Source organism: Syngnathus floridae, chromosome 17, assembly GCF_059516105.1.
Source record: "Syngnathus floridae isolate MCC-2025c chromosome 17, RoL_Sflo_1.0, whole genome shotgun sequence".
NCBI lineage: Eukaryota > Metazoa > Chordata > Actinopteri > Syngnathiformes > Syngnathidae > Syngnathus > Syngnathus floridae.
In genome coordinates, this window is record NC_142429.1 from 8,945,550 (window position 1) to 8,961,481 (window position 15,932).

Here is a 15,932-nt window from a genome sequence, read left to right on the forward strand (position 1 = left end):
CAATATATTTTCCGCTCCTCATGATCCCTGTTGTAAAGGTTTTCCAGCTTCATCAGTTGAATATTTGCTAAACTGCTGTCATCTTGTGGAAGTTGCAGGAATTTCTCTTCCGCTTTTCAACTTTCGTCTAATTTGTCCCTCGCGAGGAACCATAGGTTGGAGAACTCGTCGCCTTAGCAACAGCGAGGTTTTCGCTATCACAACGAGCAGGCAAAATGTTTTTTCAAAAGCTATAATTTTCCAAAAAAACAAATTTCGATGTACTTTTTAAAGCCGGTATGGCCACAAGCAACCCATCGGTGTTTCTTCTCTCGGTGAATGGACAGATTGAGGGAGCGAATGTGAGTTTTGATTAGTGTTTAGCATTGCGGCTAACACGTTAGCATTAACAATGCTTGCAATACTTTGCATTTGTGCAAGATGAAGAATAAGATTATTTACATTTGACTTGTTTTCAAATTTCAGTTTCCGAGCTATGACGACTTGTACTGCAAATATTGCTTTGTTTATGGCCAAGACTGGATACCCACCACTGTGAGTACCTTTTTGAATATTGCGGATTACAGTATATTTAGGTTAACACTGCACAATCTGAAAATATTTGCGTGGTTTTATTTATTTTTAAATAATAATTACCGTGTAAATTGCTGGTGACCAGCCACCTTTTGCACACCTGTGACCTCTCGCCCAAAGTCTGCTGGGATAAGTTGCAGCTCTCATTTGCTGCTAAAAGTTACACAATAGATTGTTTTTCTTTTTTCCAGATTTGCAATAATCATTTAGTGTTTTATATGCTTAAGAAACCGAGTACAATTTAAAAAAAAAAAAAAAAACGGGACGAGATTTGAAATCGGCGTGACGAAATTTCGTCATACTGACGAGTTAAAGTCGTCATGCCAAGATTTAAAGTTCTAATGCCGAGATTTAAAGTCGTCGTGCAATTTAATAATTACGATGTAATCGTTGCAATAGCAGTCGACGAGAAACTCCTGAATTAAGACGTCCGTGCACACAAAGACGGAAGTCACGTCAATTTTTTTTTTTTTTTTTTGCACCTCTAGGGTTTGGAGGAAGGCATCACTCAAATAACATCTAAAGGTACTCAATCGTCACAAAAATTGATATGGAACTTCCCCCTGGACATAACGTTTAAGAGCACAAACCCTTCAGGATGTGAGTACTAAACACAGATTTAAATTGATCATTTAATATTTAATGCAAATTGATGTGCTCTTTTTAAATCAGGGCCTCAACTTGTGCTGAGTGTTTATGGACCAGACATGTTTGGCAACGATGTGGTCAGAGGCTATGGAGCAACACACATCCCACTAACACCTGGAAAGTCAGTAGAACCCTTACCAACTTCAAATCATATTTGATTATTAAATTCCATGCCGGTTTAGTTTGTAGAAATACTCACCTACTGCTAAATCACTTTTGAGATCCAATACAAGACCTGTATTATTATTATTACAGACATACACGGATCCTCCCCATGTTTGTTCCTGAACCTACATGGAGACTTCAGAGGTTCACGAGGTGAGTTGATAGTTGGGTTAGTGTCTTACGCCACACGTTAGTTCAATTTAATTAGTGTATCAAGGCTGAAATTATAATTGGCCAAATTAGCTCTGGATTATATTATACTCACTCATATTTTTTTTAGTTGGCTTTGGGGACGTCGACCCGAGTACACAGACCCTAAAGTGGTGGCCCAGGGTGAAGGCCGAGAAGGTAAGTGTGAATGTTCGTTGTCTATTGAACTTGATTTTGTGTTGTGTTTGCATTAATTTACCTGTTGTTTAATTGTTGCAGTGACACGGGTTTGCTCTCAAGGATTTGTTACAGTCTGCTTTAACATCGTAATGAAGGACATGAAGAAGCTGGGATACAATTCTGGACCATCAAATTCACCAAGTGCACCTTTCGCCACCTCGTCAGGCCTGTCCGCAGAGGAACATACACATTTGTGATTATATTGAGCATTTCTAGTTAACATTCTGATTATGATCACAACAAATGCTTTACTGTTTGAATTCAAACTGTGTTTTTTAAAAGTAAATGTATTTTTTTGACTTACCACTTTTTATGATCTGTTTTTTTTTTTAAAAGACACTGACAATAGTTCGAGCTGAAAGTGATATACATTTTATTTTGAACCAATGCAGCTACACTCATCCTCAACCAACAGTCTGCGGCCTGTTGCTCTCATTTTGTTTAGATGCCGTTAAGATTCCACGGTGATGTTTTCCTACAAAAACCCATAACACAGAATAATAAAGGTCAAAAAAAAAAAGAACGGTATGTTACAATAGTACAAATGATAAATTATATTATACAGTTATAATGCCGACAGATTGAGCACATATCGAATAAAAAGCAGCCTGCTCCCGGTATTATGAGAAGGGTAACTAGACAAGACGTGACGAAGAATAAAAAGGTGGCTAATTAATGCATATAAAGACAGTCTTGTAAGGTCGGGTAGTTTCCTCTCGATAAAAGCATAGTGAATACAAAGTGATGCCTCGTAAGCTTGCCACATGTAAGTACACAGTCGGAAAAAAGTGGTCATTTGAAGTTGTCATCCGACAGTTCCATTTTTTTTCTCTTTTAATGTAGCCATCATCACTTCAAGGTTAGTGACATCTAGGAGGGTGAGAAAAAGATTACAGTAGGCCCAGTATTAGCAAAACCAACTTTGCAAAACAGCTTTTCATTTCGCTTTTTTTTTTTAAATGATCTTTCCACAATGTTTGCATATATATATTTTGCAATTAAACAGTTTCACTGGACTGTGTGCACTTAATTCAGCCCTCTAGCCATGAGCCAAGCATAAAAAAAATCCCAGTTGAAGCCGTCCCTCCATTTGCCTGAGACAAATGTAGCGCCAAAAAAATGAAGGGCCCAACTAGCGTAGCACAGCAGATAGGAGAGGGCGGCGGCACACCAAACGATCGAAAACAAAGAAAAAATATTGGCAGTGATAGACAATTGAAGAGATAGATTTGCCTCCATCATCTCGTATTACACATATTTTTCTACAAAGTAATACTCCAATATAGAAACATTTTGCACAAACTTAAAAATAGCTCTAAATGACACGGGATGGAGTGTTACCCACTAAAAAAAAAACATTGTGACCCTGATGATGGGCCTACTCTGGGGGTAAAAAAAAAAAAGGGGGGGGGGGGCATCCTCGAAGATCAGTCGCTGTGACTTTGATAACAGTTGTGCTTCTAAGAGAAGTGAATGGCTGACCCATAGGGTGAAAACACTAGAATGACCTCATGTAGTTTCAAATTCAATATGCAGCTAGTAAACACCCCGACAACACAAATAAAGGATTTTGCTAAGGATTAGCACAAGTAAATAAAAAAAGTAACCATGGGTAATGACCTACGACCTCCTCCCTGGAACTCTCAACGTTGTTGATGTGCCAACACAATATGTTGCAGACGTAACCGCCACCCGGGTGGGAGAGGGGGGGGACCACTTAACAATTGACATTACTCATTCAAGTACACATGGAAGCTGGTATCGCTCGCTCAAACTCCCTTTGACCCTAGTACAAAAACAAATCCTGCAATGCCTCACTAGATGTTGAATACTGATGCTGTCATAGTTCATATTTTACGTCTAAAGCCACGTTAGGGTGTGGCCTGGTGTTAAACATCAGCTGGAGTTGTAGCATTGAGGCATTGGCAGGTGAGCATGCCGCGTCGCTGAATCACTCGGACATGGAGTTCATCTCCTTCGAGAAGCATCGTGACCCTTGGAAATTGGCGTGTTTTGTGGTGGTCCAAGCGGAGTGCTTAGATGAGCGCAGTGCGGTAAATCAAAGTTGAAGCTGTTACATCCTGGTTAGCAGCTAGCCTCCTTGCCTACGCTAAGGTGTAATGGTGAGCCCAAAAGTTGCAGAAATTATTTTGTTTGAAAGAAAAAAAAAAAGAAAAGCCAACAAAATGTGCAAAATCCCTGCTTTGGAACACACACACACACACTGTATAAACATTTCTGACGGTCTCTATCATTCTAACTCCAGTAAGTGAAGGAAAAGCTTCCTGGAAAATACACAGTGTAATAGCACTAGTATGTGCGATCACTCACACACTCACACCCACACACACACACACATTATTCAGCTGACAGGGCTTATAAAAGATTAGCTCTAGTGACGAGATAAGATCCTGGCGTTAGCTCGAGTCAGGCTTCTGTCACTCCAGAAGAAAGGAGCAATCCTACGGCAGAAGGGAGGCAGGCGGGTGAGAGGCTAGTAGACTGACCGTCTTAACCTGCCTCGGTGAAGGGGGTGGTGGGTGGGAGGGAATGTAAACACCCCTGCTACTCTAACTCTGATGCCAAACGGACAGTGTCGGATGGAAACGGAACACATAGGACAAGGCGGTTGGTAGCACTGAGAGAGGAAGGAGGAGGAAGCGTGTGGTGATGTTAAAAGGATGCCATGTTGTTCATGACCTTGTTAGAAAAGGGATTGATGGGACAAGAGCTTTTGGGGAGGTGCAAGTTGTCCTGCAGTCATCCCCTCACAAAAGGAACGGGTTGGTGGCTCCAGTGGGCTGCGATCCAGCCTGGGGGGGCAAGCTCATCATTGGCTGGGGCAGAGCGCCGACCCCGATTGCACCCATTGAGTGCCCCCCCGCGGGGGCCATGCCTGCCATGTTGACGGGTAGGATGGGCATGGAGGATACGGCCATGGGATCGCCCATGCCGCTGGCGAACCCCGAAGGCATGGGGCTGACTCGCATCTGGTTGAGGGTCGGAGGAGCCGGCTGACTCACTTGGAAGGGATTGGCAGGGGCAGCGGAGGCTGCGGCGGAGGCTGTGGCGGAGGCTGAGGCGGCGGCGCCACCTAAGTGGTCATGGGGAAAATGTCAGAAGCACAAAAAGATCAAAGCTGGATTCATTTTCTTCTGTGTGTCGGCTAAAAACAATTGCATTTTAAGCTCCAGCTACCTGTTGAAGCCAAGAATGGGTTGAACGCTGGTGCAGGTTGGACTGGTTTGGTCACCAGAGAATCCAGGTTGACCAGGGCAGCATTGGGCCCCAGGAAAGACTCTGGAGTCTTCCTGGTGGGATTTGAAGAAGTAGAGCCGGATGTGGGAAGAGGGTCGAAGAGGTCCAAGCTGCCGCTGCTCGCGAGACTGGCTTGGGAGGGAATCGAGGATGGTAAACCACCATCACCTACAAAACACAAGTTGTTGTAATATAAAATAAATATGAGACACATAGAAACCCCGATTCCAATCAAGCTGGGACCTTAAATAGCATGTACGTGAAAATAGAACATAGTAGAACAAATAAAACTCTCCACGTTCAAAATGATAAAATGCATCCATCTGCAGGCGAGTGTTCACTGAAATCTTTTTGATGTAATTAAACCAAGGAAGCTATTTTGGGAGGACAGCAAGAGGCGGACAGCCTTTTTGGTAGAAATGAATAAAAAGAGTGATGGAAACGCACCAATAGCCAGCAAGCCATCTGCTACATGTGGCATTAGGACAAATTCATCTCAAAATAGCAACTCACTTACAACAATGACAAAAGAGGCAAAACTGACTCCCCCAGGAATCCTTCAGTCGCTTTAGAAGTTTGATTTTTTTTTTAACATCCAACATGTTTGCATTAAACTGAACCACAGATTTGCATCCAGTGTCAGCTTCCCCACAAAAATTTAACCGCAAGAGGGGGGAAAAAAATATCCTGTGCCAAGCTGATTTTTGGAAACCCTTCAAAGACCGACTTTAGGAATTTATGGAAACAGAATTCTCGATTATGTTGGTGAGACAAGGCTCAAATTTTTCTTTGCGGAACAGTTCTGTGAATCAATGACTTCATTTAAATCTAGTATTCCTGAATGGAGAGGATGATGTTTATTCATTCATCCTCCGATCCGCTTATCCTCCGTGGGCGTGCTGGAGCCTTAAAAGTGACTCTGCAATGTGTTTATATCCAATATGTTTAGCCGCTAGCCGAGCTAACCAGCTGAATCTTGTTGCTAGCTAACTGGTGCAGCGTAAACAGAAATTGCCCCGGGCTCCCGATTTCAGAAGATTTGCATGGAGGAGGCGTGAGCGCATCCAGCTCAGCAAAACTTTTTGGGACGATCTTGTCAGTTAAAATAAAACCTTAGTCTACCATTTTTCAACTCATGTTTTAATGGAGTGTAAAATTCTAATTTCCGACTCTCAAACTGTATTGTGAAACCGCTTATTTTGAGCCTTGTGAGATTTAAAAATAAAAGTACAGATTGATGACACCACAAAAACATGAACACCCTGGTGATACAAGACCAGACCAGAGCAAATAGCCTTAATTTACAAAATTCTATTCTCATTTCTTTCACTAATTTTGTCGAGGAAAAGGAACTCCTTGCTCCGGTCTGGTCGTACAATAAACATAGAAAGACAGGACACAGTGTGCCATCTGAGGGCACAGAGGAAGAACACCACAGACTGTGTCAATAGGGAGACAAGGACAGGGTGAGTACCAGCAGGGACAGAGGAGGAGGAGCGCAGGCTGTCAAACTCTGAGAAGTCCTCTTTGGACGTACCATTGGATTCACTGAACAGCTCAAAGCTACCTGGATGGGGACAATATGTCACATAGAATATAAAGCCGACACAAACATGTGGACAGATGAGCACACACTAAAGAAATATGAATGTGTGTGAATATTTATCGAAGCAAGTTAAAGGGAGATCCTTCTTCGATGGGGTTACCTGTGTTGGAGGCCTTCGGGCGAGTGGCTGCCGAGCCCCAGGGATCGGCCGCGGGAGTGGAGTTTGATGCCCAGGGATCGCTGCTCTTCATGGGAGGAACTGAGGTAGGAGCCCCCCATGGGTCCGCTGGGGCTGCCGACTTAGAAGCAGCACCTTGGGAGTGGAAAATCGTTTTGCTGAGTGGCAAAATCCGGGTCGGTGGTTTCAGAAGCTAAAAGATGTTCCTGCAAGTGACTTCCTTCTGTCGTGACCTTTCCAACACAATTTCTTCATTACAGTCGACTCACACGTTTGCGTCACCATTTTGCAAGTGGACAATCTCGAGTTGTTTATGTCGACAATGTGTGAGGTCTTGGGTAAATAGTGTCGAGATATTTCCTCGGAAATAGGGATTTATTTCTCCACGCGATTGTGGTTTCCAAGGGGTGAACTTGTGCAAAGAATATGATCTACTTTATTGTCACTGGTCCTGCTGAGCAACATTCCTAGCTGACAAAGCGTTAACCAACACTTCTTAGAGCTGAAGGTAGGGGTGAGGCACTTGTTTACAGTCCACATGTACACAGAATGTTGCACCTAAAAAAAAAAGACATTCCCTAAATGTATGTATACCATAAGGTTTCCAGGGGTCTCCTTTAGCCAGAGCTCCGGCACCCCAGGGGTCAGCACTGGCACCTGGCTCTGGGACATCCATCAAATCCATCAGAGATGATTGCGGCTAAAATAAGAGAGAAGGTTCATTTAGGAAAGAAGCATTAGATAAGGGTGGAGCTGAGTCACTCCGGTATACCTCTTTTCTCTTGTGGATCAGTTTGCCAGAGTCCGGACCTCCTTTCTTACTCTCCTCCAAGGCCATTTGTAATCTTAAATCATCCCCTCTGCGTATGCGCTCCTCCTGTAAATGGACACTCGTGAGGACAAACACCACCTGAGCGATTCACACTTCATCTTCACCTAAGATCTGTCACTGAGATGATACTGGAGATATTTGATGTGAATCCAAAACTACACATTTGACACCATTATTTATTACAAACATACACATCCCATCCAGACACTTTCATCTGAAACGAGACAAGCTCAAGCCATTTATCAAACAAGCGGCTGATTGGATACAATGAAGTCATCCCCCAGATGTGTCCTGGCGGTGATTTATTTTCCGCCACGTCGCACTCGTGTTTCGTACCTGCTCGGCGGCTTCTCTGCTCATGGCCAGAGCCAGTTGCAACTGCAGCTCCTCCTCGCCGCTCGTCTGCGGTCTGGCTTGTTCCAGTTCTGATCCCGCGTTGGGAGACGTAGCTGATGGGACAAAATCAAACATCGTTCTTGAAAATGTCGAAAGGTATGTCTTCAGGACTTTGTGGACTTTTGGATCCCATACTGTGACATGAAAATGAACATCACAGCACGAGTGCTTTTTTACATGTACGCTGTGTCGACTCGGAGGGATGCTTGCCAAATTGAAAATAGGTTTCTGACCTACTTTGGACCTCTTGAGAACAAGGGCATGTGATAGGTCAACTCCACAGTGGCATTGTTTTTCACTCGCACTCTGCCGACGCAAAATAGCCCAGAGAGCTTCGAGTGGAATCTCAAAAATCTCCCCTGGCAACGCCCACGCTGTCGGCTCGCTCTTACCCATTTTGGCCTGCTTTTTAAGTTCCGTTTCCTCAAAATGATGACTCAGCTGTTAGCCCTTCCGCCTCCGAGCTCCGTATTGAAGCGGTACTTACGAGAATGTGGGCCACACACTAAGGTCGGGAGTGTAACACGTATGACCCCGTGCTGGCTCAAATGCACACACACATGCGGCATCGGTGGTGTGTACAAACGGCTGAGTGTCAAAAGGGGAAAAGAAAACAGTTTGGCGCTTTTGTTTCAAATTCCCTCCAGGTTTCCGCCTGTGTGTTAACTCATTTCCTTTTTGGCTCGGTGGTTTTAAAAAAAGTACCGGTGCCGTAATTATCATTAAAAAAACATCCTGATGGTGTGCTGTGCTGGTACTCACAGCCATGGTAGGATGCAGGCGAGCCCTCTGACCTGCCGTACTCTTCGCTGTAGGAAGTCGAGAGGTTGGGCTGCGATGAGCCTCGACCAAAGCCCATTTGACTGCTCCCTGTGGATACCTGGGCCATGCGCTCTTTGGTCTTCAAAGCTTGAGACCTTAGCAGGAGGAAAAAAAAAAAAAAAAAAAAAAAAAGGGGTTTATCTTCACATAATGGAAAAGATCAGGTTGGACAAAATGGCAGAGGGACAACCGAACAATTTAATCTTTCCTATGATTTGAAGTTCCTCAAGTGGAAGGTCCCTTGTAAAATTATTCAATAGCCAACACGTTTTAATTGTCCGATTCATTTCCTACCGCTCTCCTTTGAGACGCTCTTCGTCTTTGAGAAGGACCACCAGCTGCTTGCTCTTCTCCCTCACGTTGATGCCTTGGTCCTTCCCGTCTCGGTCGACATACTGGAAGTCTTTCAGAGTCTGGATGGCAAAGATGTTCTCCTTGCATTGCAGCGCCACTCGCTCTGAGCCCGTCTTGATCAGGTAGTCGAGCAGGGTGAGCGCTTTGTAGACGTGGCGCCAGTTCTTGCCGTGGTCGTTGAGTCGTCTCCAGATCATACTCATGATCTCGCTAAAGGCCACCACGTTGTAGGTTAAGTCGGCGATTTCCGACATGAGTGAAGATGAGGGCCCCCAAGGGTCGTTGGAGGTGGCCTCTCTGACTTTCTTCTCCGCATCAGAGTAGTTGTTCACCATGTTCTTCATTTGGCGACGGATGGTGGAGCTCGGCATGGTGGCGGTCGAAACGGGACCGGCGTTGGAGAAATGATTGAAATTCAAACAAGAACAAGAGCTAAGTTTTTGCGTAATTAAGCAACAGCTAGATGTCAAAGTCTCCTTTCTTTTGAAAAACTTGATGCCGGGATAAGAGTTTATGAGGCTTCTTCAGGCCAGTGCGATGTTCCTGAGTCCTCCGGAACAATGTCTGCTAAAACCATCTCCACACACAAAGTGCCGGCAGTATTTGCAACCGTGCCATTACCTAGGAAGCAGAAAAATACAAATTCATAAATTACAAGTGACAGATGTTAGCTTACGGTGACGCATCAGAAATGACGTCAAACTTGTTCGTCCTTCAACCTAAAAATGAAACTCATAAAAGGATGACATATGATCTGATTATTGGAGAATCCAAGTCCTTTACAACGAAAACAAGCTCCTCTCCAAACTATTCATCTCAACTTTGATCTCTTCTTTCAACACACCCTCCTTAACGTCGCACATTCAGTCCTCTCCTGCGTGAACTCAGCATGCACCAGCATGCCCCGCAACCAAGTGATGGTGTAAACAGTGTGCGTCGGGGAGTGTTCCGAGTTGTACAATTCATTTGCAAAGAAATCACTTGTGTCATTGTGAGGGCGTCTTCCGGCCTCGCCGTGCCACGGGGGAGGGACAGCTGGAGAGGAAACCAGGATGAGCGAGAGAGCGCCTAGGGAATAAGAAAACAACTTGGCACATCCCGTAAATTCACTTAATGAAATGTGATTCCTGTGGCGCATGCCCCCCCACCCGGCAAACTTTCCCTCATCACCCTGCGTGGCCATGAATACGAGCGAGGCCTAATTACACATCTGCTGCAATAATCACCTATTCACTCACTGCAGACAGGAGGAAGAGAAGAGAGTCTGTCTTGTCCATCGCCGGTCCCCGATACTACCCCCAGCCCCGATACGCGCATGCGCTCACAGACAAGCCGGAACAACCTCCGCCGCGACCATACTCATCACTCAAGTCCTTCCTCAACTACTAAATGATTTGATCACCCTCCTGCCATTAAAAATGATAAGACAACTCTAAACTGTCAGCAGGTTGCAGTTCCGGATGACGATAATGAGAAGAATAAAAATCGTGACCGGATGATTTTCGTGGAAACGTACGTGATCGGCATATGCCGATCAATGCCTTTCCCTGCTGATCAATAAAAAACGATCACCCGCTGCCTACAGCCAACACGAGACCGGCCTGTGTGCAGTGTTATGTCCCGTACAAAGAACCTGGGCGATGGTTGTGATTCCTTTCAATTGATTCACAATCATCCATATCTGAACAAAAAACATTTATTAAAATGCTCATCTTGAATCAGTACACACCCAAATCATTTTATTACCCCATTATTCAGTATTAAAATGTGCTCTCAAGTAGTATGTATTGTTACATAACTTTGTTCCTTTGATTCTTTATTGCTTTGTATTAAAGATCTCATTTCTTCCATACTCTCAGGCAGGACAGGATGTGTGCACTTATTCTTCTCGCAATATATTATCCATTTGTTGATCATGCAAATAGTCAGACTACGTGCCAGACGACGTAGTAGCACTCTGATAACAATCACAGACTGAAAATCGCTGAAACTTTTTCCCCAACACACTGAAAACAAGGCTACCTTGACAGAGCTGCAAAGCAGAGCGATGGAAAGCGGAGATTGAATACTCGTCTGGACGTCTCTCATGAGCTTGACAGGGTTGGTCTTTATTGAACACAACTCAAGACACACACAATTATCAGATGATAAAAATTGTTGCCCATTTCCTACATAATCTGTGCTTCCTTTGAACACTCTGCATTGAGATATGAGTAGTAATGATGAAAGCAGTTCAAAAAAAATAAATAAAGGCATGTTAGCATCCTTGATCCTCCCAAACTCTGATTAATAAGCCAGGTCATGCACGCTAAGATAACAATGATGATGCATATTCTTTTTTCGCTTTACAACAAACCGGCTCAGTCCACAGCCACAACACAACATTTTTCATATTCAATACAACTACCACAACACTATTGTGTACTATTTCAATTGGAAACCAAATCAATACTGTACAGAGACAGCGCCCTGGTTGGGTAATGCGAAATGACGCAAAACGGCAAAAAGCTGCAAAGGAAGAAATGGTGTAATCATTCGTTTGTGGAAACTGTGGGAATCTACAGGAAGCGATGAGAAAAGATGATAATATCAAATAAATTAAACAAATCTGATTTAGAAGTGACGTGTTTGGTATCTCACGAGCAACTGACGTAGCTTTGTTTTCCTAATAGTCACAAAGTACTTGCTCACACTCTTACAAATATACTATAATTATAATTTTGATGTGGAGGGGGGGAAAAAAACATAGTTTAGTTCGAAGTTTGTGAAATCTCAGTCGAAATAGCCTTGGTGCTAACTAGCGGTTAGCGCTAACGTTAGCAGGTTCAGAGCAAACTTGTGTTAACTTGCCTAACTTTAGTCGTATGGGAGATCGATGTGGATTAATCGTTTATTGTTTTTCACACATTTGTTAAAAAGACATTGAAGCCAAGTGATGTTTTATTCACGATGATTATTGGAACACTTCGACGGGGGGGAAAAAAAAAAAGTTGGGATCGAAGCTAGCCACCCGCAGAGCTTGTCTGTCCTCTCTTTGATCGCTTTAATAACGTCAGATGGCGTCAAATCGTGCAGTTTGCTTTGTGTTGACTGGAATTATATCCGATCTTGCTCTTCCGAATTCTATCTGATCTATAAACTATGCTAAATCAATCGACTAGCATGCTAGGCTATGTAGCAAATCTACTAAGAGATGAGACGGGGTGCTGAGTGGAGACATCGCCACTGAAAACTGGATTAAGGGACTCTGGAAAACGTCTCAATAATTCCACTACGTATTAAAAACAGGCGGTATCTTACCGTATGTATCGAGCTGGGTCGGACTTAAACGAGAGTCCAGGGTTGAAAACCCTTTAACGTGTTCCTCAAATTCCAGAGGAATGGCAAGAAAAGGAGAAGAGAAAAAAAAAAGAAGATAGTGTACTTATTGCAGCGAGCTTGTTGCGCCTCCGCCTAGCCAAAGTGTTGCTAATGCTAATGCCAAGCTAAAGGTTTCCCCTCCTCCAGAACATGGCGGGCGCTTTGGGAGGGGGAGAGCCGAGGATGGGTGTGACCGACGCGGCCTGACTCACACACAAAGACCTTCCTTCCATGCTAGCCATGTCACCCAGCCAGCCGTCAATGAAAAACTGCCTTGAATTTGGGAAAAACAAAAACATAACATTGTTTTTCATAGTAGAACTCATCTCAAGTATTCCCATTAGTTGGAAGTAACTAAGTACACTACTTTTTGCTCATCCCACAAGTGAAGGACAAGGCTATTTCAAAATTAATGATCTATAAATTGTCTTAATAATCTTCTGAAAACTATTAAAACTCATTTTTGTCGCGGCCTGCATTGTATTCATAGTTTCCTGCAGAAGGCCATTATGACTTTCAACCTAAATAAATGCATGAGCACCTCATATTATACACAATATAAGCTGCAAAACAAACTGACAAATAATTCGTTTTCAAATCAGACTAGTGAAAACTTATAAATTAAAAAGAAGATTTTTAAAAGTAAAGACAATATGACATGAATTTGATGCAAATATGTCACATAAAATGATGTGGTGGGCCGTATCATGCCCCCAGGCCTTGAGTTTGACACCCGTGTACTAAATCAATGTAATGTGAGTTTTTCTTCGTGTAAATTCTAGCTAATGTAGGTGCAATGATAACTAGTCAAAAATGTGCTAACTTTCATGGAAAAAAAGAAATACTGATATTATATGCCTCCTCACTAAGGTCAAGGTTGAGCTGATGCCATTGCTGACTTGGGTCAAGAAACGATCAGAATACATGCGGATAAACATTCACAATCAAATTTATGGACAATTCTGTGTCCTCAGTTGACCTAACATGAATGTTTTTGTGTTTTGCAATGAGGGTGGAGTATCCTGAGAAATGGAGAACATGCAAACTCTGCACGGGAAGACACGACCCCAGGCCAAATTGCCAAACCCCAGAAATGTGAGCCATATGAGCCAACTACTAGTCCACAATGCCGCCAAATTAACATCTAAAATTGACCAACTACATGGATGGAATATGAAAAAGGGAAGAGCGTTCTGTAATTTCCAAGGCATCCAGTGTGTGTTACAGGTGTGACGTTGTGAGCCCAGAAAGTATCGCAGGGCAGCATTCCATCCCTTAAGTCTTTTTCCACTGCATGTGTCTGATCATGTCCAAACAGCAATAGTCACATGACGTCTAAGATGGAAAAAGTAGTATATGATATTCAAATCAGGTTCTATGAATAGATGTGAGTGCAAAAGTCGACTGAGCTATGAATAGACAATTTCCTGCTTAAATGGAAGAGGAAGTAATGCAACATTAATGTAAACGAGTTTAAGATGGCTTTGTTGAATGTTGAATTAAGGTTTTTTATTATTATTATTATTATTATTATCTTTTTTTTATTTAGATCCTTACTGTGTCTTTTACAAGCTTAAATTTGGTGCTATGTTAGGACAACTAAGCTAATGTACAATAACAGTGTTTGTTTGTGTTAGTCTGAAACAAGAATATTACAGTAACTGGAAATAAATAAACAAATACATTATAGATTATAAATAAATTACAGCGCTTCAGCTCAACTATAACGCACCTCTGATTTTGACCAACAGAGGGCAGACGTGTTCAAGATTTGATTGAGGGGGGGAAAAAAAGTTAAATTTACAGGTTTTGGGTTTGATGTGAAATACACTTAGATGTATTAATTATTGCACTCACAAATTGTTTTCACAGATCAAAACATTAATTACAACTAAAAAGTGTGCAACTTCAGAGATGGCATCACCTGAGAATATCCGACTTGAAACAACAAGAAGCTTTCAAATGTTGCAAACCCACAATGCCAAATCACCACCAACATAAAAGTGATTTCCTAAATTTAACAGTAGGAAAGCAGATGAATGAAACTTCCTCCTATTTTGTTCTTGCTTCACCCTTTCAGCACCCTGAGAAAGGCTTCTCACGGCTACAAAACAAAAGCTTTTGGATTTCCTGGACACATTGTCCTTCTTTCTCTACTTTTCTAGTTTGCCTTAACACCCATACAGCACGTAGACCAACAATGCGGCAATTAACTTTTTGGTGCAATTCAAAGACCGGGTAGGGGGAAAATATATATTTTGTCTACTAATGCTGCATAAATGACAATTCAATATTTGGCCCAAATGCATGTGAGACTTAGTGCATCGCTGTCTGATCTTGCGAATGTCCCTTGAAATATTTAAAGAGCACTTTCTCAACAACTCCAGGGGTCTTCATGCAAGAGTGAATTTGGCTCCGAAAAAATGACGCAAGATCAACCATCACTCTACTCGACCCGTTTCTGCTACCGGGTTCACACATGCATACGAACGGTACATGTCACTCACACATTGCTGGCTCTCTGTCGTCATGAAATATTCAACACAGTTCATTCTATTTTATGTGGCACGTAGCATATATCACATCTAAATATATCGACAAGACTTTTTTTTTTTTTTAAAGATTTAAGAGGCCTCGACATGAGCGAGCGCAATAACGATGGAAGCCATCTAACCGCCATGACTGTTCCATTCTTATTATTCTGCAAACATCAATGCAATTTTATCAGTCCCTGCAGCAGATAATTTTTCAATTCATTCAGGTTTTGATTTCAAAAGTGGGCTCAATGAGAAAGCCTCTTTTATGCTCAGCATAAGATAGAACCCAATATCAGACACAATGAAAACAGTGAAGGCCTCGGAATTGAACCCTGTGGAACACCACACAACACAAATTGCTCATTTTTGAAAACAAAGTCTTGCTTTTATCGAGATGCACACGAGTTGTGATCAACATTCGGCTAAGTGTAGAAAGAAACCACAAACCTTATGAGAGAAATCTTCATACACAGGAAGTGCCTCCCACTCTCTTATCCTGTGTGTGTGGTCTGTTTTTCTTTCTCTCTCTCGCTCGCTCTCTCTCAGAATGTTACTCATGGCAGTGTGTTGCTGAGCACCAGCCAGTTGTGTTTCTCCTCTCTGAGCTCACAACGCTCTCTCATCCTTTTGCTCCGCAGACACAGCGGGCACCATCTCATCTTCTTTCAGGTTGTCCTCTTTCCATTTCATTTTTTATATTTCCATTCCGTCATCATTCTGGAACACTTGTGGAAAGTATTTGACTGAGTTGTGTGTGAGTGCGTGCGTGCTCTGGTGGTTATCAGCATGGAGGCAGTGGCACTGTATACGTTTCGTGCCACCGAGGGTGATGAACTGAGTTTCAACAAAGGAGAGTTGTTAAAGGTAAGGTGA

The 15,932-nt window shown here is 42.8% G+C and overlaps 4 protein-coding genes across 15 annotated transcripts in view; 2 read left to right on the plus strand and 2 right to left on the minus strand.

The window, feature by feature from the left end:
* The window catches only part of cacna1ha (calcium voltage-gated channel subunit alpha1 Ha), a 62,536-nt gene extending 61,730 nt beyond the window's left edge, over positions 1-806 (minus strand). For 3 of the 5 annotated variants that reach the window (XR_015853448.1, XM_088358282.1, XM_088358286.1), the window contains exons 1-2: positions 637-806; positions 1-194 (exon numbers count right to left, since the gene is read on the minus strand). The gene's annotated coding sequence lies outside the window, so the exon portion shown is untranslated. The other 2 variants (XM_088358285.1, XM_088358283.1) reach the window with 2 other exon arrangements.
* On the plus strand, positions 141-2,423 carry b9d1 (B9 domain containing 1). Its single transcript, XM_088358301.1, has 7 exons — positions 141-341; positions 466-534; positions 1,062-1,173; positions 1,246-1,342; positions 1,477-1,539; positions 1,667-1,734; positions 1,816-2,423. The coding sequence occupies exons 1-7, from the start codon at positions 279-281 to the stop codon at positions 1,971-1,973; spliced, it is 630 nt and encodes a 209-aa protein (XP_088214427.1). The 5' UTR covers positions 141-278; the 3' UTR covers positions 1,974-2,423.
* On the minus strand, positions 2,126-12,686 carry epn2 (epsin 2). 5 transcript variants are annotated; one of them, XM_088358291.1, is made up of 11 exons: positions 12,463-12,686; positions 11,185-11,283; positions 9,103-9,783; positions 8,749-8,903; positions 7,927-8,039; positions 7,531-7,635; positions 7,353-7,458; positions 6,741-6,893; positions 6,509-6,601; positions 4,975-5,202; positions 2,126-4,870 (listed from the first exon to the last, which is right to left on the minus strand). In XM_088358291.1, exons 3-11 carry the CDS (start codon positions 9,531-9,533, stop codon positions 4,545-4,547), a joined length of 1,710 nt encoding a protein of 569 aa, XP_088214417.1. In that variant the 5' UTR covers positions 9,534-9,783; positions 11,185-11,283; positions 12,463-12,686; the 3' UTR covers positions 2,126-4,544. The 5 variants fall into 5 exon arrangements, with proteins under 5 accessions (XP_088214417.1, XP_088214416.1, XP_088214419.1 ...); XM_088358290.1 differs by lacking the exon at positions 11,185-11,283; XM_088358293.1 differs by lacking the exon at positions 11,185-11,283 and having other exon boundaries at positions 6,572-6,601; positions 12,463-12,685.
* The window catches only part of grapa (GRB2 related adaptor protein a), a 14,771-nt gene continuing 9,848 nt past the window's right edge, over positions 11,010-15,932 (plus strand). The window contains exons 1-2 of one of the 4 annotated variants that reach the window (XM_088358297.1): positions 11,010-11,262; positions 13,534-13,617. In XM_088358297.1, the coding sequence (XP_088214423.1) occupies positions 13,552-13,617 (66 nt within the window). In that variant the 5' untranslated portion in view covers positions 11,010-11,262; positions 13,534-13,551. Of the gene's footprint in view, positions 13,618-14,920; positions 15,924-15,932 lie in introns of those variants that run through there. The other 3 variants (XM_088358298.1, XM_088358300.1, XM_088358296.1) reach the window with 3 other exon arrangements.

What these genes read in the sequence shown, in the direction of transcription:
- b9d1 (XM_088358301.1), top strand. Translation starts at nt 279, where the DNA reads ATGGCCACAAGCAACCCATCGGTGTTTCTTCTCTCGGTGAATGGACAG. An exon ending in ATCCCACTAACACCTGGAAA is followed by an intron (nt 1,343 to 1,476) that starts GTCAGTAGAACC and finishes TTATTATTACAG; the next exon opens with ACATACACGGATCCTCCCCA. An exon ending in AGACTTCAGAGGTTCACGAG is followed by an intron (nt 1,540 to 1,666) that starts GTGAGTTGATAG and finishes TATTTTTTTTAG; the next exon opens with TTGGCTTTGGGGACGTCGAC.
- epn2 (XM_088358290.1), bottom strand. Translation starts at nt 9,533, where the DNA reads ATGCCGAGCTCCACCATCCGTCGCCAAATGAAGAACATGGTGAACAAC. An exon ending in GAGCGTCTCAAAGGAGAGCG is followed by an intron (nt 8,904 to 9,102) that starts GTAGGAAATGAA and finishes CCTCCTGCTAAG; the next exon opens with GTCTCAAGCTTTGAAGACCA. An exon ending in GCCTGCATCCTACCATGGCT is followed by an intron (nt 8,040 to 8,748) that starts GTGAGTACCAGC and finishes TTGTCCCATCAG; the next exon opens with CTACGTCTCCCAACGCGGGA.